The sequence below is a fragment of the Ursus americanus genome, chromosome 33 (genome assembly GCF_024610735.1).
Source record: "Ursus americanus isolate L20-20 chromosome 33, mUrsAme1.1.p, whole genome shotgun sequence".
NCBI lineage: Eukaryota > Metazoa > Chordata > Mammalia > Carnivora > Ursidae > Ursus > Ursus americanus.
This window is the reverse complement of record NC_142159.1, coordinates 26,621,237-26,640,646: the sequence shown is the minus strand read 5'-3', so window position 1 is coordinate 26,640,646 and position 19,410 is coordinate 26,621,237. Positions and strand designations below refer to the sequence as shown.

Sequence of the window (19,410 nt, the reverse complement as noted above, 5' to 3'; positions counted from 1 at the left end):
GAGGAGCCCCCCAAGTGGGCAGGGTCACCTGGTGGGAATCCCGTCTTCAGGAAGATACAGAGCAGCCAGGGGAGCTGCTGCCTGTGGGGTCCTCCCCCTCTCACCCCCTGCACACAGGAGTTGGGGTGCCAATTTGCAGAATGTCCCATCCGCCCTCCCTCCAAGGCACTCTTGGGGCCAGACAGCACACTCTTGGCCTCGGGAGCCCCCGGACCTCCCAGAAGTCTCTCAGGAGCCCGGAAGGGGCCATAGACTTGGTGCCGGGAAGCTGAGAGGAGTCTCCCAGAAGGGAGGGAGGGAGGCAGGCTGGTTGACAGGGTGAGGCCCTGCCCTGCTGTGCCAGGAGGAGAACCGTCCCAAACAAATGGTGAGCAGTTAACTAAAGAATGATCCTGCAAGGTTAGCCCTGACGCGCAAGCCCTGTTTATGTGAATTCTGAGAGCGACGGCAAGGGCTGGGGCGGCGGCCCTGGGCGTCAGGCCCGTGGCCAAAGCTGGATGGGCTGGGAGCGCCACTACCCGGGCGATCTCGCACCGGAGGCGTCGGCGGCCGCGGCAAAGTGTTTGGGAGCGGCGGTCCCAGCACCCCGCGGCCGGGAAGGGGAGCGGGAGTCCGAGCCCGCGCGCCCCGGCCCGGAGCCCTCGCGGGCCCGAAGGGAAACCGCCCCAGCCAGGGCGCTCGCGGGGTCCCCCAGCACGGCCAGTCCTCGAACCGCTCCGGGCCCCACCCAGCGCGCCCTGGGGCCGAGACCGGCTGGGGCCGGGTCCCGCCTGCCCCCGCGAGGCCAGGGGCGCGCGGCGCGGGTCCACAGCGCGGGGTGCGCGGCGCCGGGAGCCGAGCGCGATTCCCGCCCCCTTCAAGGGCACGCGGGGCTGAGCCGGCGGCGCCGCGCCCCCTCCCCTCCCGGGGCGCCCGGCGCAGCCCCCTGCGCTACTCCGCCGGCGCCTGACCCGCGCCGCGGCCCGGGGGCCCCGACCGCACCCCGCCCTTGGCCGCCCGCGCGCCGCGCCCCGGCGCTTGCCCGGCCCCGCGCCCTTGGCCGCGCGGCGCCAGCAGGGCGGGAGCACAGACCCGCGGCCCCGGCGCCCCTCCTGCGCGCCGCCGGTCCGGCCCCGGGCCCCACCGGGCCCCGAGCCCCCAGCCGCCCGGCCCCGGGCGCAGCCGGCGCCCCGCTCACCTGACATCTCGTCCTCGTTCTCCATCTCGTCCGCGAACAGCCGCGGCAGCTCCTCCTCGGTGCCCAGCGGGCCCCGCATGCCCGGCGCGGGGGGGAGGGGAGGTGGGCGCCCCCCCTCCCGCCGGGCGCGGTGCCAGCCTTAACCCGTGCGCGGCCGGACGGGCGCGCGCGGCGGGCGAGGCGGCCTCGGCGAGAAGATGGCGGCCGCCTGCCCCCCCACCCCCCCAAACCTCCACCCCCCCGTCTCGACCCCCTTCCTCTCGGCCGCCTTCGCCCCGCTCCCCGCAAAGCCCGGGCCGCTCCGCCCACCGCGCCCCGCAGCCCGAGTCCCGCAGCCGGCCGAGGGTGGCGGCGGCAGCGCCGGCGGCACGGCGGCACGGCGGGGGGGGCGGCACACATGCCCGGATTGTGACGTCCAGTCTGTTGCTGTGGCAACCCCATCCCATCGTTCCGGCAGCGCGACTAGTTAAGAGCGGAGAACAAGTTGGGGAGACTAGTCCTGAGCCCCGGGTGCAGGGGGGCGCACCCGGCGCTCCGGCAGGGGGAGCCGTCGAGGCACCCGCGCGCCCAGGGACCCGACGGCCGAGCGGGCAGCGGGGACTCAGGCGAGCCGGGCCTAGTGGGAGGCGGGGAACGCGCCCCCGCGCACCCCTGGCAGGACCCGTTGCCGCCGCCGCCGCCGCCGCCCGGGAAGGCGCCCTGCCCCGGGGTCCCCACGGGCGCAGGGGCGGGGTCCCGTGGCCGGCGAGCAGCGACCTCCCGCACTCTGCTCATGGCACGGAGAACCTCGCGGTCCTGCACCCGACTCGGCCCTTTAGAAAGATTAGAAGAAAAATGTGTTCTGCACTTGGAGAAGGGTAGCTCTGGAGACTGGGTCTGATTCCTCCAGAATAATGCGTGCAGGCTGGCTCCTCCCTCACCCCATGGCACCACGCTCCCACTGCCCACGTGCCCTCTTCCAAAACGCCCCACCAGGCGGGGTCCGGTTTAAACACATCCAGAGCCCCTGGGGGTGATGCGGATCTGCGTTCTCTGTGCCCAAAACTCCCGCTCAGAAGCGACACCTGTCGCAGAGCGGTAAGGAGCATCCGCCAACACCCAGCCCTCGGTTGTTAAAGGTGAAGATGGAGGCCAAAGCCCTTAGGAGAAAGGCTGGAATTTTAAACGAGGGCAGCCGGCCAGTCTGTGCTGCAGGAGGTCTTTAAGCTACTCTGAGAAGACCAGTTTCAGTGGCCCTTAGGATGGTCAGCTCTCTAACCCAAGAAGAGCCAATAAAGGGAGGGTACCCTTACCTCACTGCCTTGGGCCAGACATGTTTGGGGGAACACACTGGAGACCCATGTGGCTGCCTGGGACCCACAGGATCTGCCTGACTTAGGAAACAAGAAAGGGGGTCCTGGGGTATCCTCTCTGGCACCAACCTCTCTGGGCTTCGCTGAACATTTGCCCCATCCTGGCAGGCATTCACCAGTAACCCCTAGCACCCTGACATCAGCAAGAGGGCTCTCCCTTTCCCGGAGGCTTTGGGGAACCAGGAGAGTTGTGACTGCCTGGTTGAGGGCACCCTCAACAAGCAAGACCTCTTGGCGAGGTGGCCACGATCCAAGCCATGATGAATCCAAGCCGTGACCAGAAGGCCACAAATGGCCTAGGGCAGTTGGAAAGATATGAAGCAAATGTTTCCTCCCCCTTCCCATCCAAATGAATTGCCAGCAAGCCCTGCACAAAAGCTGGTCTTCATTCATTCCTGGGCACAGGCAGATCTGTCCAGCCTCCTGGATCAAAGTGCAGGGTGCCGGGCTCCCCTTCATCTCCCGGATCACTTTTAAACCACACTAGAGAGAGAGGTTGGAAGCATCCCAGGGCAGGCGGCCTGCAAGGGTGAAGGGAAAGGCAGCAGGGAGGTGGGCTAAGCAAGCAAAGGGCTTCTCCGGTCTAAGGCTGTATTTCACATCACTGAGCATCTAGCCAAGGGTTGACCGAATCACCATGCTTTAGCAGGCCTGCGCCGTCCCTGTCAAGGCTGCCTTGCTCTGTTCAGACCTCCTGTCTTTCTGAATGTTAACCACGCAGGAAACCCCCCTGAGCACCACCAAACCTTCCACCCCTCACAGCCCCTGCCCCCTGCCTCCAGATGGCGAGAAGAGGTCAGGACACTTCCAAGGGTTCTCTGTCCCACTTGAGAGAAACTTTGACTTACAGTACCTCCCATCGCCAGAAAGCCCCCACCTCGGGCACACACCCTTAACCTTGGGTCCAGTTGCCAAGGCGAGGCTGAGATAGGCAAGACATCGTTCAAGAAAGCACAGTTCCACCTGCTTGACTTGGCAACAAAGAGAGGAGATGCCCACGAACCTAATCCTCTCCGGCCGTCCCATCTTGCTCACAGCTGCAGCTCAGTCACCCTACTTACTGACCAAGAGCAAAACGAAGCAGACCCTGGAACGGCAGAAACAAATGGATTTTTGACTAGAAATCGCCAGTGATATTTAAAGGACAGCGCTGATTATTGTCAAACTACCAACAATAGTGACAATGAACCTAGAGTGTCTGATGTTAAAAGCAGACTCTAGAAAGGTGAAAATTCAGTGAACAAGCCCATCATTAAGGTTACAGTTTCAGGAGGCAAGATGCTCCTGTTGGCTGATCACAGAGCTTGGAATTACACCTCAGGGACGATTCAAAATCAAAATATTCTTTTAAAATATACTGGTTATGAAAGCACCAAGGAAAAAGTGCTTTTCCAAGAGCAGACTTGCAGGTAAGTGGTAATCTTCCACTCACACCCCCATCAGTCTCCATTCCTGGGTTACAGGAATTTCTCGTACAGGCAGCCCTCAAGTGTTGCCCCGAGGTCCGTTCTTTACCGACACACCCCACCGTGACCACCTGACAGCCCTGTGAAGCGGACCCCCTGTTCCCACGCCCCTCACAGCAGCCACGCAGGTCAGCACTCAGCTCCTGCAGGGACTGCATCGCACGCAGGATCACAGCTCTTCTAAAGTGAACGGTAAATATCCCTGCGCACCAAGATCTGCCTCGTACGTGGAGCCTGTTTCTCAAGGTGGGGGCCGTGCCCCACCCGAACCCAAATCACTTGGGGTTGCTAGGGAGGAGGAAGGGGGGCTTCTCAAAAAGACAGACCTCTGGGCCATGGCCCTGAACCTGAGGAAGTGCTTGTCTAAGCCTTAAATCATCTTATGGGTTCTTTCTGGGTTCTAGGTATGGTACCAACTAACTCGACTGGTCAGCACAGCATTAACAGACTGTTTTAGTTTGGCCAGAAATAGCCTAGAAAAAAAAGATTGTGAATTCTCAGATCCTCCCAAAGATAGGGAAGATAGGAAAATGTCTAGATTACAAATTCTTAGTTTTGGGATCCCTGAGATAAGCAGCATGGTGGCATTTAAAAGGCAGGCTCCCCCTGCTTCCTTCAGTACCACCTCCGTGCTAGGATGGCAAATCCCACCGATGAGTCCTCTTACCTTCCTCCCTTCCAGAAAGGGAAGTAACCTCCCCAACTTATTACCCCAAAGAATAAAGGTTCCTTACAACTCAGCCCACAACCTCCAGCGGGACCCCACTCAGGCTCTCCCCAGCTTCTGACCTCAGCCAGCCCCGTCCTGTCCAAGGTTACCAAGGGGAGGAGGTCTGTCCCCTTGGTACTACGGAATCTGTAGTCTCCCCAATGACCCACACATCCTAAGTGTATGCCCCCTCATGGGGAAAGCCTGCACCGCGCTCTGCTTCTAACACTCGATAAGCTTAGGGCGAAGTCATGGGAAGGACCATGGCCGCAACAGGAAGGGAATGAAAGCAGGCTGCCAAAGCCAATTTCCAAGCTCTCCTGAGGTTAATGTGACAACCAGGGGACAGACCAGTCGTCACCTCACTGGAGTCCTGCTCACCTTCCAAGATTTCAAGTGTCCTCTAAAAAGTTTGAGGTCTACTCCAGAACATTCTGTAACTTTTATCAATTTGTCTTTAAAAATGTTTGATATGCTCAAACTCCCCCACTTTGCTCATCCTTCACATACACCTCTGCTAGGCGCCACTTGTGAAGATAATAGGATCCACGTATTTCAACACTCGGCTCCTCCCAAAGAGGTAGGAGGGTAACACTACTCAGAAAAAACCACTTTCGGGGCGCCTGGGTGGCACAGCGGTTAAGCATCTGCCTTCCGGCTCAGGGCGTGATCCCAGCGTTATGGGATCGAGCCCCACATCAGGCTCCTCCGCTATGAGCCTGCTTCTTCCTCTCCCATTCCCCCTGCTTGTGTTCCCTCTCTCGCTGGCTGTCTCTATCTCTGTCAAATAAATAAATAAAAAATTTAAAAAAAAAAAAAAAGAAAAAAGAAAAAACCACTTTCACCACTTAAGTCACAGGAAAAGGTGCGTGTCAGTGAGGCTTTTGAAAGGAAAACAACGAATACTAAAACTTTAGCCGAGAGATAGTGCTGGTAACCAGAATCAGCTAAGAACTCGACTGACCAGCTCCCTATTCCACCGCCTTTAGGAACAAGCAGCTCAGCCGGAAACCTCTGAGACCCTCTCTTCCTGTGCCGTGAATACTTCCCATTAGGCAGGTAGGTCATGAGTCAAGAGCTAAAAAGGAAAGTGGTCTAATTGTGGTCCGGATACAGCTGGTGTAATGGGTGTGAAGTAATTCAGGTTTCCCACTACAGAGCCTCCATCAGAAAAAGTCATCTGTTGGCAGTTACTCTCTCGGCTCTGGATCGGAATAAATTCTACATGGACAGTTCAGTTATGACCAACTGCACACAACAGGCACAACAAAGGTAAAGAAAATGGGATTAAAGGGGCGCCTGGGTGGCTCAGTCGCAAAGCGTCCGCCTTCTGCTCAGGGCGTGATCCTGGTGTTCTGGGATCAAGCCCCGCGTCAGGCTCTTCCACTGGCAGCCTGCTTCTTCCTCTCCCACTCCCCCTGCCTGTGTTCCCTCTCTCGCTGGCTGTCTCTATCTCTGTCAAATAAATAAATGAAATCCAAAAAAAAAAAAGGGGATTAAAGGACCCATTTTCTTCTCAGGCTTAACGAAGACCAAGGTCATTGTTGCTACAGCAATTAGTAGGAAAAACAATGTTGCTAAACAGATTAACATGCCAATCCTTATAAAAAATAAAAAAGCCTTCCACAGTAAGAGCAGCCATGTGTTGGCCACTTTAATACAAAATGTGATCAAAACTCAATTACAAAAGTTCAAAAGGCATAGAAAAACCAATGAGTTTCGATTTTATTACAAGTTTTAACACCTGGAAGTAGTTTGGGGGAAAAAAAACTTCTCATTTCCACTCAGGGTTAATATTTCTGTTAATATTTTTACAACCAAACTAAAAATCACTACAGGTGAACATGAACACAACAAGCAAGTACAATTTGCAAACCCAGGTCAGACACTTCCTAACGAAGTTCCTGATCCTGCTGGGGGACAGGGCCAGAAACAAACCCGCCACGCCTCAGCTACATCAGAAAACCTTCTTGCCCTGGGGCGGAGAAACAGGCAAACAATTCTGCTTCAATAAATTTGCATAGAAATAGAAAACGCTAGAGGCTTTACCACAAATGAAATTGCAAAGATTCAACGCGTAAATTCAATCCAAGGAGCACCAAATGTTATACTGGAGCAAAGGTAGGACTCCAACATTTAATTTCCAGCTATGCAGCCAGCAGAGGAAAGAATTTCAGGTGTGGAAATTAGCCGTGGGCGAACCTTAGAAACATGGTTTCATACACTGTAATTTAAAGGCAATGCAGACGTTTCTGCACAATTGTTTAGAATTTAGAAGGGCACCATAAGGCATCAGGGTCTCTTTTTCAAAGTCGCTCTCAGATCCTCTGGATTTCCAGTTGGCGACTGACTTCTTCACAACTCAGTGACCTTTCACGGATCTCTAGCCGCTTCTGCACGAGGCAGCAAAATACCACTTTCATCTGGCCCTGATTAATGTCCGTTTGTAGAACGACTAGACACTGAACCCAGCCGTGGCCTGAATGGCACAGTAGTGACCATTCCCTGGGCATGTCAACATGTTTCCTTATCTCGTCAGCACGAACTGTCCCTCGGTCGCTTGTCCTTTGCGCCCACCCCGTGAGAATGCTGCGAGCCCGAGGGGACACGCAGACGTCCAGCTCGGGAAGCACTCCTACTGCTCACCTCCAGCTCCCCCTGCTGGGAGCCGAAGGGACAGTTTGTTGCAGAGCTGCAGAAACCGTGATTATTTACAAATTCAGTTTTGTGCAGGTTTACTTAATTTAAAACCTGGGACTTTTATGACCGTTCTCCAGACTCTTTTCTGGAGGGTAGGAGAACATGCAGCGGCGCAAAAGGACATTTTATTCGTACAGGAAGAAAAAGGATTAACGTACATAGTCATTGTGTGCAAGTAATCTGTAACCAAAAATTGAAGTAAATGCCCCAGAACCCGGCTTTTTTACGACACTGCCTTTCTCCTGCAAGAGAACCTCAAAGTCGTCGCTGGTTCTGCTCACTGAACTGGGAGTCCTGACGTTAGCATCCCTGAATCTTTGAGAAAAGCCCCAGATACAACTGTCCCACTTTTGGAAGCAGAACAGTGACCAACTGAAGGGCACACGTTTCCACACCCTTAACCACCTGCTCGAGGTCCATCACTGGCAGTTCCCTTAAGGGAGCTTACCTCTACTTTGGTATTCTTAACACAAAAACCCAAAATTTTCAAGCAGGAAAAAAAGTCTAATTACACGTAAGTGAATGGCAGCCCAGGCGAAGCTTTACCGTCATCTCCAATTTCCTGTCCGAGCCGCACTGCAGAGATACAAGGAAAACCGCCATTTTAGTTTCTGAATTTTATTTAAAATGCATACAAAATATTTCATGATAAATGAGTTTCAATCCTCATCCTCCTCCTCTTCCTCGTCCTGGTTAATCTGGAAGTAGCGTAACTCATAGCTCTCCTTGCTGTTGGCGACGACGCGCAGCCAGTCACGGAGGTTGTTCTTCTTCAGATACTTTTTGGTGAGATATTTCAAATACCTGCAGAGAAGGAACACCTGAAAACACCAGCACAGGGCCTCCCGGCATTCTCACACACAGCACCTTTCATGAAACCCGTGCGTTCAAGTCATTATAGTTCAGGGTGTTCTCCCACCACTCAAAACCAGCAAAGGTAAGGCCAGAAGTATCAGCCACATTTCATCTACACCAGCAATAAAAATGAGAGCAGAGAAGCAGACCTAACAGTTGTCCACTGAACACAGCAGAACGCCTAGGAAGTGGTTTTTAGTGACCACTGAGGAAAGACAATAGTAGCAACTTAACAATTAAGCACACGATTTTAGTGTCTTTTCATTGAGAAATCACTGGGTCTCTGAGCTCCAAGTACTTCCCATACATCACACCTCATGGGTTCGAATCTCCTTTTGAGGTTGTTCAGATGTTCGGGATTGTTTCTTAGGGCGGCTATACACACTCGCTTCTCTGATGGGACGCTCACTACCCAACTCCTGGGAAAAAGGACGCCGCCCTTCCTCCAGCTGTGCGAGTGACAGCACGCAGTCGTAATCTGGCTGCTGTGGCCTGGAGACGGCAAAGCAGTCACCACAGCAAACTGCTTAGAAAACTCGCTATTTATATAGGCAGCAACTAGCTTCAGTGCTCAACATCCCAACTACACAAAGCCTACAATCTTGTTTCTTCTCTTCTTTACTCTTGAGGCCCCGGGGCATCTTCCCAAAAGCATAAAGAGAAGAGAGAATAGAACACCAAGCCAACTCACTGCTGGGCAAATTAACCTTTCCTAACCTCAGTTTCTCCCTCTATGAGACTCCTGATACTTACCATCTCTTCCTACCGTTACGGGGACTCAAGGAGACGCACAGGCAAACTGGCCTATTAGCAAGTACCCAAATATTAATGAACCAAGAGACTCACCATCTCCGAGAAATGAATACTGTTCAACAGTGTTACTTGTCAACAAAGCAATCTTCACAAAGATGTGAAGATCTCAGTTCAATTCTATCCACTTTTCCCTACGTAAAAATAAATCAATTTGGTCGTTCCATCTAAAAAGTATTCTTTTCTGTCATTTATTACTTCTTTCTTTTTTTTTTTTTAAAGATTTTATTTATTTATTTGACAGAGATAGAGACAGCCAGCGAGAGAGGGAACACAAGCAGGGGGAGTGGGAGAGGAAGAAGCAGGCTCCTAGCGGAGGAGCCTGATGTGGGGCTCGATCCCATAACGCCGGGATCACGCCCTGAGCTGAAGGCAGACGCCCAACCGCTGTGCCACCCAGGCGCCCCTGTCATTTATTATTTCTAGCATATAGTATTCAGGTAAGGTTGTTAATTCAAAAGTGCAGGTGGTTTAAAATTTTTCATAAAAGAACGCTGGGAAACTAAGTAAAAAGCTACAGAAGTTTGGAGATAAGAAAAGGTCCTAGAGTAAGAACACCCAGAATGCTACAAGACAGTAAAACTATCATCTCAAAAAAGGAAAGCAATGATGAGGCTCCAGTCCTCCTGAAATGGGGACAAACATGCATCTGAAAACGAAGTAAGGGGCGTTAGGAGCCATTCTCACACCAGGTTGGTAAGCGTGGAAACAGGCCACAGAAGATCATAGCTATCTCCCCCCCATGAGCCTGTGAAAGCCCAGAGAGTTGCAGGCTTTGTACGCCCTGGAGACCCTTCAGTTGCACCGGTCTCTCGTGGTACCAGATCTCCTTCTGCACAAATAAAAGAACTCAAGCCAGGCAGAACAGGAAGTCACTTTTTGACTGATACTACTTAAAGCTAAAAGCAAAGGCTGAACTATACTCAATTTGTCCTAATATACCTTCAAATTTCCCACTACTTGATTCAGTTTGATTGGAAGTTCCTAAGAATATGCTGGCTCTGGGCTAGGAGCCAGGTATAAGCAGGTCCGATTCCTTAGAACCACCGCGTAATGAACTGGAGTCTCTGACTTAGAAAGAAAATGGGGGGGGGGCGCCTGGGTGGCACAGCGGTTAAGCGTCTGCCTTCCGGCTCAGGGCGTGATCCCAGCGTTCTGGGATCGAGCCCCACATCAGGCTCCTCCGCTGTGAGCCTGCTTCTTCCTCTCCCACTCCCCCTGCTTGTGTTCCCTCTCTCGCTGGCTGTCTCTCTCTCTGTTGAATAAATAAAATCTTTAGAAAAAAGAAAGAAAATGGGCCTACAGGAATTAAAAGGATGGCTTCAGTCTAAACTGAGATCTCAGAGTCCTCAGCCAATGATACTAGCACTTACAAGGACAATAAGTAGAATTAAAGAGGAACGCACACTTATGGTGAACAATGAATAATGGAGAGAATTGGTGTCTAGGCTGTGCACCTGGAACTAATACAACACTATGTCAACCACACGTCACCAACATAAAAACGGAAGCCCCTCACTGTGACGGAGAGGCAAAGGGAGCAATACTCCCAAGTTTAATACTGTCTAAGCAACACTGAGCATCGCCACCGCTTGAAATACCTCAGCCTGTAAAAAAGGAAAATTTTAAAACTACCAAAAATTGAATGCTTTTAACCCCCATAACATTCATTCATTCACTGCCTCCTTGCACTGGGCCCCGTTCTAGGAATTAACAGCCGCAGCAAAACACGAAGGGCTCCGGGGCAGCAGTGCTCCTGCAGGTGGGGGCGGGACCCAGTGCGAGGGCGCCGGCACGCCACACTCATCCGTCCCATACCTTTTGGAAAAAGGCACCTCAGAGGTTACAGTGATCTTGCTTTTGCTCCTCTCGATTGTTACGACCCCTCCACCGAGATTCCCAGCTTTTCCGTTCACTTTGATTCTCTCCTGAAGAAACTGCTCCTGTGGAAATCATCGAATTGATCAATGAGTGAAGTGCCAGCTTCACCCGCTCATTAGTAGCCTACTCCATGTTTTTATACTCCTAACACTGAACAAAGAGTTGTTTTTCAAATGTTCGTCTTTTTAAAAAAAAATTAGAGCAAACCTTCAGCTATTAATACAAGGTCTGATATCTAAAAACAATTAGAAAATGGCACTAATCGACTTGATCTCCGCGTAGAACATGAAAACACCCCAGCGTGAACGCACAGCACGGCTTCCACACAAGCCTCTATACAAAAGGCTTGACTGAGGAGCCAAAGGTTAAGACAAGACAGGAAACCTAGGGCCAAACTGTTACAAAGTATCTACAGCTTGTGAACTAAGGAGTATAAAGCACTGTTCTCAGTACCATCAAAGGAAGGAAGTCTTCAACCTGGTACAAGGAGCAAAACATACACAGACCCAAACAACTCTTCATCAGCTCAGGCGCCCTGTGCACAGCACAGCATGAGGGCAGAAGCCCAGGAGCCCGGAGACGCTAGTCCCCCATGGAAGCCTGGACGGGTCATCCGCTGCATGGACTTCAGTGGTCTCTGTCAAAGAGGGCTCTACGAGCACCTGGCTGGCTCAGTTGGTGAAGCATGCAACTCCTGGTCTCAGGATTTGTGGGTTCAAGCCCCACACCAGGCATAGAGCCTACTTCTTAACTAACTAACTAACTAACTAACTAAAAATAAAAGGACTGTTTGGTTCTCTTGCTCTTGCAATGACATGAAGTCCCTTTCAGCCCTAAACCCCTACAATCCTCTATTTAAAAACTCCCAATACACTGGCACGCCTGAGTGGCTCAAGTGGTAATCATTCAACTCCTGACTTTGGTTCAGGTCATGATCTCAGAATCATGAGATCAAGCCACAAGTTGGGCTCCCCACTCAGCAAGGAATCTGCTTGAGGACTGGCTCTCTCCCTCCCCCCACACAAACTCTCAGAAAAAAAATAAATCAAAAAAACAGGGGCGCCTGGGTGGCACACAGTCGGTTGAGCATCCGACTCTTGGTTTCTGCTCAGGTCATGATCTCAGGGTCCTGGGATGGAACCCCACAAAGGGCTCCTGGAGCTCCAGGATCAGCGGGGAGTCTGCTTGTCCCTCTCCCTCTGCCCCTTGCCCTGCCTGTGCTCTCTCTCTCCCAAATTAACACATAAAATATTTTAAAAATAAATCTTTTTTAAAATTTTTTTAAAATTTAAAAAAATCTTCTGATACACCATATGTTAACTGAGCATAGGATAGAGTGACTAAGTCAGAAATTCTGACTTTTGCATCTGAGACTGATAAATGACTCAAGTTTTTTATCCTAAGGAAACTTCTAGAAGGAAAAACAATCACATACACAGGTGAGTGTAGAGAAGGGAGAGACAGGGAAAGGACACCAGGGCAGGGCCGTCACAGACACAAACTGGATGAAGCCACAAAGGTTAGGAGGGAAAAGAGGCCCCAGAGAAAAGTTAAGAAGTCAATGCACAGAGAAGAAACTAAGGAGCCGATTCTGGGAGTTCCTGCGGGACAGCGACACACAGGAGGTAACTGGAATTCCATTCAATGGAATTAGTGGCCATAGGCTGAGTCTTTAGGTTTTTTCACCTGAAAATTATTCTTGTTGTAATGCTATTATCCTGGCAAGGAGGAGCAAATGCGGAGTCAGAAGGCTCTGCACAAGAAGTTTGAACCCTCAAGCACGGCTACTGAACAGGAAAAAGAGTCAACTGCCAAAACCACGCTGCAGAGTCAAAATGTGGCAATGCGGTTAATTTTTCTAGATATAACTGAAATAGAAGAATATTGGGCTATGAGGCCAAATATACGGGGCAAGGTATCACTACTCAGCAGGGTATGGGAAAACAAGCTCCAATTACCAGTCAGCAAGCAGGAGATTTTATCATGAACACTGCAGCTCTGGTGCCTAATAAAATGGGAAGCTTAAGGAAATGCTGCCATCTGTCCAGCAGTCAGGCCCAGGGGGAGGTGACCCCTTGTCCCGTGAGGATCACGGCCAATGCTTACGCTTAAACACACCAAAGCGCAAAGTGGGCGCTGGGTCCAGGGGAGTTCGTGATTTGCTGGAAACTTTTAAGTAAAATCATTTTTGGAAACAAAAGGAATGAGGGAGAAGAAACGGAGGTAGTTCTCTAACACGTTTACTCCTCACCACTGACACACAGGAGAGAAAGCAAGACTTAGAAACAAGTAACCAGACCAAGTTCCAAGGTTGTGCGCAGAGCCAGAACTGCAGGGCTGCCTATGAGCCTGAGACCAGAAATGTGCTCCGGCAGGTTTTCTCAGCAACATCCCAGAAGGTTCATTACTGTCCTGAGTGGCATCGAGGGTGTAACTTACAAAATTGGCAGCATCCATGATTCCATCTTCTACAGGGTGGGTGCAATCAAGGGTAAACTTCAGGACTTGCTTCTTTTTTTTGCCCCCCTTGGCCACAAGCTTTTTCTAAGAAGGTACACAAATAGTAAAGAAATGAAGGCACAACCAGTCCCCCCTCCCCCAACCACCAAAAAGTTAAAACCAAAAATGCTTGAGATGGAAAAGCCCATACAAATGCAAAACCTGTGGAGCCCTGCTCCCTTGCAGGGTAGGGAAGCAGGAGACTTGCCCAGGCACTCTGCTCTGCCTGAGTCTCCAGGGGCAATACCCGAGATACTGTTCTACAAGCTCCGGGGCCTGGAGTCACGCCCTTTTGAAGGGCACATCATTTTAGCACTCTTGACCCATTGACACTTTCCAGCCTCCCCAGTCTCTACAGGCATGAAAGTCTGTTATCTTACAAACCACAATAAAAGGAACATTTCCTTTTATTTTCCATAAAACTTCCAAAATGAAGTTTCAAGAGATACCACTCACTTTATTCCAGGATTAATCCTATCTCCCTTAATCCTATCTCACCTACCTTCTTGAAAACCACAACGGGAACCCCACATCCTAGCAACACATCTATCTCCGTTGGGACAAGATAAAGCTAAAACTGAGGTTCTAATTACAACACAACTATCAACTTCTAGGTTTTGATTTAAACCATCAGTCTGAGCACATCCTACAATGAACCAGTTCCCTTTACTCTCACAAAGCTTCTATTAGTCTTCTCCGACTACAAACTCCAACACCACTAAAAAAAAAAACTTGTACAACCTTACCTACTCACCTATGCTTCCACTCTAAAAAGCCTCACGGAATCTAAAAAGACTTTTCCAAGAAGGCATCTTGTCTCCCTTCCTGTTTAAAATAATTTCATCTAAAACTTGACTGGGTCAACTTTCCAAACATTTAGCTACTGCAAACATCACTCATCTCTTTTCAAGACGTCTCTTCCTAGTAACAATCAAAAGGATTGCTTTAAGATCTAGCCCCGGACATACACCATCAGCTAGTAAAAGATCTGCCCACAATGGGCTCCATACCTCCCATCAAGGTTTTAAACCAAAGGCATACAAATGCATAGGCATTAAAAACCTGCCAGTCAGAAAGAGTTAGGTGAACCGAAAATGTTAACAAGGGTGTCACAACAAAGAAGGGGGCACAGGAATACGACTTGCTCCACGCAACCTGTGAGGGCTGCGAGCTGCAGGCGGAGTGACATGAGGACGCCACACGGCCCGGTCCCAGGCTGGCTGGGACTGAATGGAGCTGGGCCTTGCCCTAGACTAACAGGGGCCGTACAGGTTCGCCCCGAGGAACTAACTTCCTCCACGGACGCTGCGAGCGTCCTCAAACCCAAGCCTCTCTCTGAAAACAAGCCGGCCAGGCGACCTTCCCACTGGTCCCGAGTCCCGGCCTCAGGCTTCCCGGATGCGCGGCTCCCGACGGTGGCAGGTCCCCTACCTCCTCCCCGCCCTCCGCCCAGGTAACCAGGCCCAGACCCTGGCTGCCTCACGCCGGCCGAGCTCCCAAAGGCCCTGGCCGGCCCAGGCCGCACCCTGGGCGCTCCAGCTCCCCGCTGACAGTAGACAGAAGCCCGAGCCCGAGCCGCAGCCTCCGAGAGCTCCGGGGCTCCTCTCGCGCCCCAGGCCGCGGCCTCCTCCGCCCACAACGTGCTGGACCCCGGGGCGGCCCTGGCCCGCTCCAGCCGGCCTGCCAGCCCAGCCCCGGTCGGACTCTGCAGAGTGTCGTCCCGTGCGAACCGGGCAGGAGCCGGGCCAGTGAGGCCCACGTGCCTGCCCAAGAGCCGAGGCCTCACGCGGAGCCATACTAACCACGGGAGCCATGGCGGCAGCGGAGGCAGAAAGGGAGGTGGGCGCACTACGCAGACGCAAAGAGCCCGCAGCGCGCAGGGCACGCAGGACTCAGGCCGTACCAATGGCTCTGCCACGCCCCTCGGCCGCCGCCGTCTCGCCCTGTTCTGTACGATCGGGGAGCGATTGCTTTTCCCCGAATGCAAAGTCCGTCCTATCGCAGGCCTGAGGGGGCGGGGAGGAAGGAGGCCGGGTGGCCTGTCCCACTGCGATCGGAGAGGGGGGAGCTAGACTGGACGAGCCCAAAGAGAAATGAAGGGGTTCGCTCTACTTTTTGAAAGTTTTGGAAAGAGAAAAGAAATAAAGAAATTCACGAAATCATATATCACCAGCTAGTGGAATGGGAATCGAACCCACCAACCTGGGGTGGTGAGAGCTTGGTGGTCCTAGGGTGCTAAAGCCCGAGAGCACTTCGGCTTATTCCTACCTGAAGTGCCCAGCCTCGAAGCAGGTGCCCAGGGGCTGTGTCTCCCAGGGCTAGGCCTCCTTGCTTCAGTCAGGTGCACTCCCCTCCAGTTTGACCCCTTCGCAATCTCAAGTGCAAGCCGCACCCCCCCCCCATCTTCACCACCTAGCTTTCCAGCTCGTGCCTTGCAGTTTCCCAGTTCCAAAAATCCTTGTGCCTGCGCTTCTCAAGCTGGCATGTAGACGGGGATCACCTGGGAGCTCCTCAAAATGCAGATTCCAATTCAGTGGGTCTCAGTGGCTTGAGATTCTGCATTTCTCACAAGCTCCCCGAAGCTGCTGCTACTGCTGCTGCTGGGATTCTATGTGTCCCAGGTTGAGTAGCTGGGGTCTTCATCCCCAGGACTGCAATCCATTGACTGGACTGCTTTCCACTCACCCTCGGCCCCTCTTGTCCTTACCAGTTACATCCTGGGGTCCTTTGTTGTAATCGCTCAGTTGCATGCGTCCTCCACTCACCTGGCTGCAATGTCCTCATCTGGCAGAAATCCGATCCTGGCTTACAATGGTTGGAGGAAACACATCACACTGACTGGTCTACATTTAAACTCAGGCCTTTTGTGCCGGTTGACCAAGTACCAAATCCATCCTGCTGTTCTTGCCTGCAAACGACATTCTTGCTTTGCCAGCTGCTGCTGTTCTTTCAGGAGGGGCTGGAGGGACAGCATCCTGTTTACTTCCTGTTTGTTCCTCTTCTGTCCATGTCACCCACTCTTGCTTCTTTATCCTGGTAGTGGCAGTTGGATAGAACATTCGAGAAACAGTAGTTGAATCCAGTTTGCAATTACTCCAACACTTGTAGAACCAGTCTCCTTTCCTTGTCCCCAGAGACCCCAGCCCAACCCAGCTGCACGCCTTCTCCCCAGGATATTGACTCCCTGGGGCCCCTCCTTTAAGCTTCTACATTTTAATGAAACCCCCCTGAGAGTGGCAGCTGCTTCCTACAGTTGCTACTGCTCTTATTTCACCCCTTCCATTACCTAGATTACCAGTCTTTATACCTACTTAACAATCCTTTACGTTAAATTCTATTAAAAAATTGGTGTGCTATCTCCTGGCTGATACAGCTCCTAACCCCAGCAAGCCCTTGGGGCTGCCTGACAATCCTAACATCCTCTCCTAAGTGACTATTTGCCACCTCTGGTCAGAATGCCAGCCTGTCTTCGCCAGCCTCCCTCTCCGTCCATGACTTCCATTGATCTTTCTTTGGAAACATAGAAGCAATCCAAAGAGAATATTCAGACACTCCCACATCTAACCACCCAGCAACATCCACACACTCCCCACCCCCACGCCACCCCCTGTTACTTCAAACAAGAGCCCTTGTTCCCAGGGGAGACCAGCCTGACACTTGGGGATTAACCATTCTTTAATATCTCCCATCTTCAAAAAAAAAAAAAAAAAAAGGCAATCTCTTGACCTCCTAACATTCCTATTAGTTGCTACCCCTTCTCTTTTCTCCGTGCTATGGACTGAATGCATCCCCCCCAAATTCACCATGGTAGGCCCAAGCCCCACGATGATGGTCTGAGGAGGTGGGGCCTTTGGTGATTGAGTAGGTTTAGATGAGGATGGGGCTGCATGATGGGATTGGCACCCTCATAAGTGAGAAAATGGACCTTAAGGGGCACCTGGCTGGCTCAGTCCGTGGAGTCTGCGACTCTTGACCCCCAGAAGGTGAGTTCCAGCCTCATGCTGGGATCCAGCCCCACATCAGGCTCCTTGCTCAGCGGGGAGCCTACTTCTCCCTCTGCCCCTCCCTCCTGTTGGCATTCTCTCTCTCTCTCTCTGTCAAATAAATAAATAAAATCTTAAAAGAAAAAAAAAAAAGTAGACCTGAGATCTGGCTCTCTCCACTGTGTGAGGGCACAGAAAAGGTGGGCCCTGGGCTCTCACCAGGAACCAATTCTGTCTGTGCCTTGATCTTGGACTTCCAGCTCCAGAGCTGTGAGAAATTTCTGCTGTTGAAGCCACCCGGTCTGTCGTATTTTGTTACTGTAGCCTGAATGAACTAAGACAATCTCTTTACATCAACTTGCTTGGAAGCGTTGCCCTTGTGCACTGTTCTCCCATTGTCTGTTGAGCCCACTCTGGTCAGACATTTGCCCCCCAGCTATGGGGACAGTTCTCATCTCGGTCACTGGTAATGTGCCACCCGCCCCCCCATGACTGGGGTCAGGTTTCCATCCTCCTCTTCCTGCTTCCTTAGCAGGATCTGACATTGTAGGTCACTCCCTCCTCCTTGCTGACCTTTCTTCCCTGGGACCCCAGGACGCAGGGCTCTCTCCTGATTCTCTGACCACCTCACCGGCCACTCCTTCTCCATCTCCTTGCTGCTTCCTTCTGTTCCCTGGACTTGAAGGGCCACAGGGCACAGAGCTCCTCTCATCTTTATCTGCACTTGACCTTTGGTATGACCCAAGATGGTTCCTTTAAATACAACTGCCCAAGTCTGTGCGTGCAGCTTCCACCCCTCCCTGGACTCCTGACACGTACAACCAGTGGCCTCCTTGATATTTCTAGTCTAGAATGTCAAGTAGACCACCCTCACCCCCATGACCTCACTCCACCCCTCACCCTTCTCCCCACACTGAAACCCGTGTCCCTGACCCCACCCCCTCCACCCTCAGCACCACCCCAACCCTGAGTTCCTGAGTCTCCACACACAATGGTCTACTTTGCTTTGCTCGACATTTATTCCAGCTTCTGGGGTCTTGTACCTGTTGCTCCCTCTGCTTTGAGCTCTTCCTGGCTTTTGCTGTGTCTTATCCTGCAAGGTCTCAGGCTCAGTGCCCCCCTCTGCCCATGATTACCTAGTGTGCCCTCCCAGCTGCCCTCCTTCACATCATCCTGATAATTTTCTTTGGAGCATTTAGCATGGTCTTGTCATTACTGTACTTGTCTATTTGTATACTTGGTGAACCTTGGCTGCTGTGTTCCCTCCCATGGGTATGGCCTACGGCTCTGCTCAGACAGATGAAGACAGGAATGGATGGATTAAACAAGCCCGCGTATCAAGAATGAACATCCATTTCCTACTGCCCCTCCAGAGGGAAACTTCTGCATAATTAATTTATAAAGCCCCCTCCAGTTTTGTATGCCAGCTCTACTACTTACTAGGGTAACATTTTCTACTTTCTAAGGCTGTCCTCAGGATTAGATGAATTAATACAAGTAAATGAACTTTGAATTAGTACCTTGGCCCACAACATCAGCCATTGTCATTATGGTTATTGCTGCTTGGAGCACAAATGGAACCCAGGGTAGAGAGAACCCTGAAGAGAACAGGTAGTTTACACCCAGAATTCACTTCCTTTCTTCCCCCTGTCAGACTCCTACTCATCCTTCAAAACCCAGCTTGAATATTAATTCCCAGATTTTTCTAGCCAATTAAGTAAGACTTTATTGAGCACCTTCTGTGGGTCAGGCTCTGGGCTTGACTCTGATTTCAAGAGAGGCGGAGACAGAAGCTGCTTTCCCAGAGTTCAGAATAACACGTGCAGAGAAGGCCAACAGTGATGGAAGGATGGAAGGCACTCTAGAAAATAACACTGGGATCAACAAGCACTGGCCAGGCCAAGAACAGCAGAGGGAGCCCTGCCGGAAAGGATCCGAACCTCCTCTCCCTCCCCATCCCCGCCCTTCTTATTTGGAC

At 51.9% G+C, this 19,410-nt stretch overlaps 2 protein-coding genes across 2 annotated transcripts in view; both read right to left on the bottom strand.

The window, feature by feature from the left end:
* The window catches only part of CHD5 (chromodomain helicase DNA binding protein 5), a 59,348-nt gene extending 58,011 nt beyond the window's left edge, over positions 1 to 1,337 (bottom strand). Inside the window, exon 1 of the mRNA XM_087858273.1 lies at positions 1,178 to 1,337. Within this exon, the coding sequence (XP_087714399.1) occupies positions 1,178 to 1,256 (79 nt within the window). The 5' untranslated portion in view covers positions 1,257 to 1,337. The remainder of the gene's footprint in view (positions 1 to 1,177) is intronic.
* A 6,669-nt stretch (positions 1,338 to 8,006) lies between these two features.
* On the bottom strand, positions 8,007 to 15,391 carry RPL22 (ribosomal protein L22). The gene is made up of 4 exons (XM_045803523.2): positions 15,252 to 15,391; positions 13,390 to 13,494; positions 10,888 to 11,012; positions 8,007 to 8,208 (listed from the first exon to the last, which is right to left on the bottom strand). The coding sequence occupies exons 1-4, from the start codon at positions 15,261 to 15,263 to the stop codon at positions 8,064 to 8,066; spliced, it is 387 nt and encodes a 128-aa protein (XP_045659479.1). The 5' UTR covers positions 15,264 to 15,391; the 3' UTR covers positions 8,007 to 8,063.
* Positions 15,392 to 19,410: the final 4,019 nt, after the last annotated feature.

Excerpts from the sequence above, each read along its gene's own strand:
- RPL22 (XM_045803523.2), bottom strand. Across the intron at positions 11,013-13,389 it reads TCATGGATGCTGCCAATTTT|GAGCAGTTTCTTCAGGAGAG; the intron begins GTAAGTTACACC and ends TGATTTCCACAG. Across the intron at positions 8,209-10,887 it reads GAGGTGCCTTTTTCCAAAAG|GTATTTGAAATATCTCACCA; the intron begins GTATGGGACGGA and ends CCTTCTCTGCAG.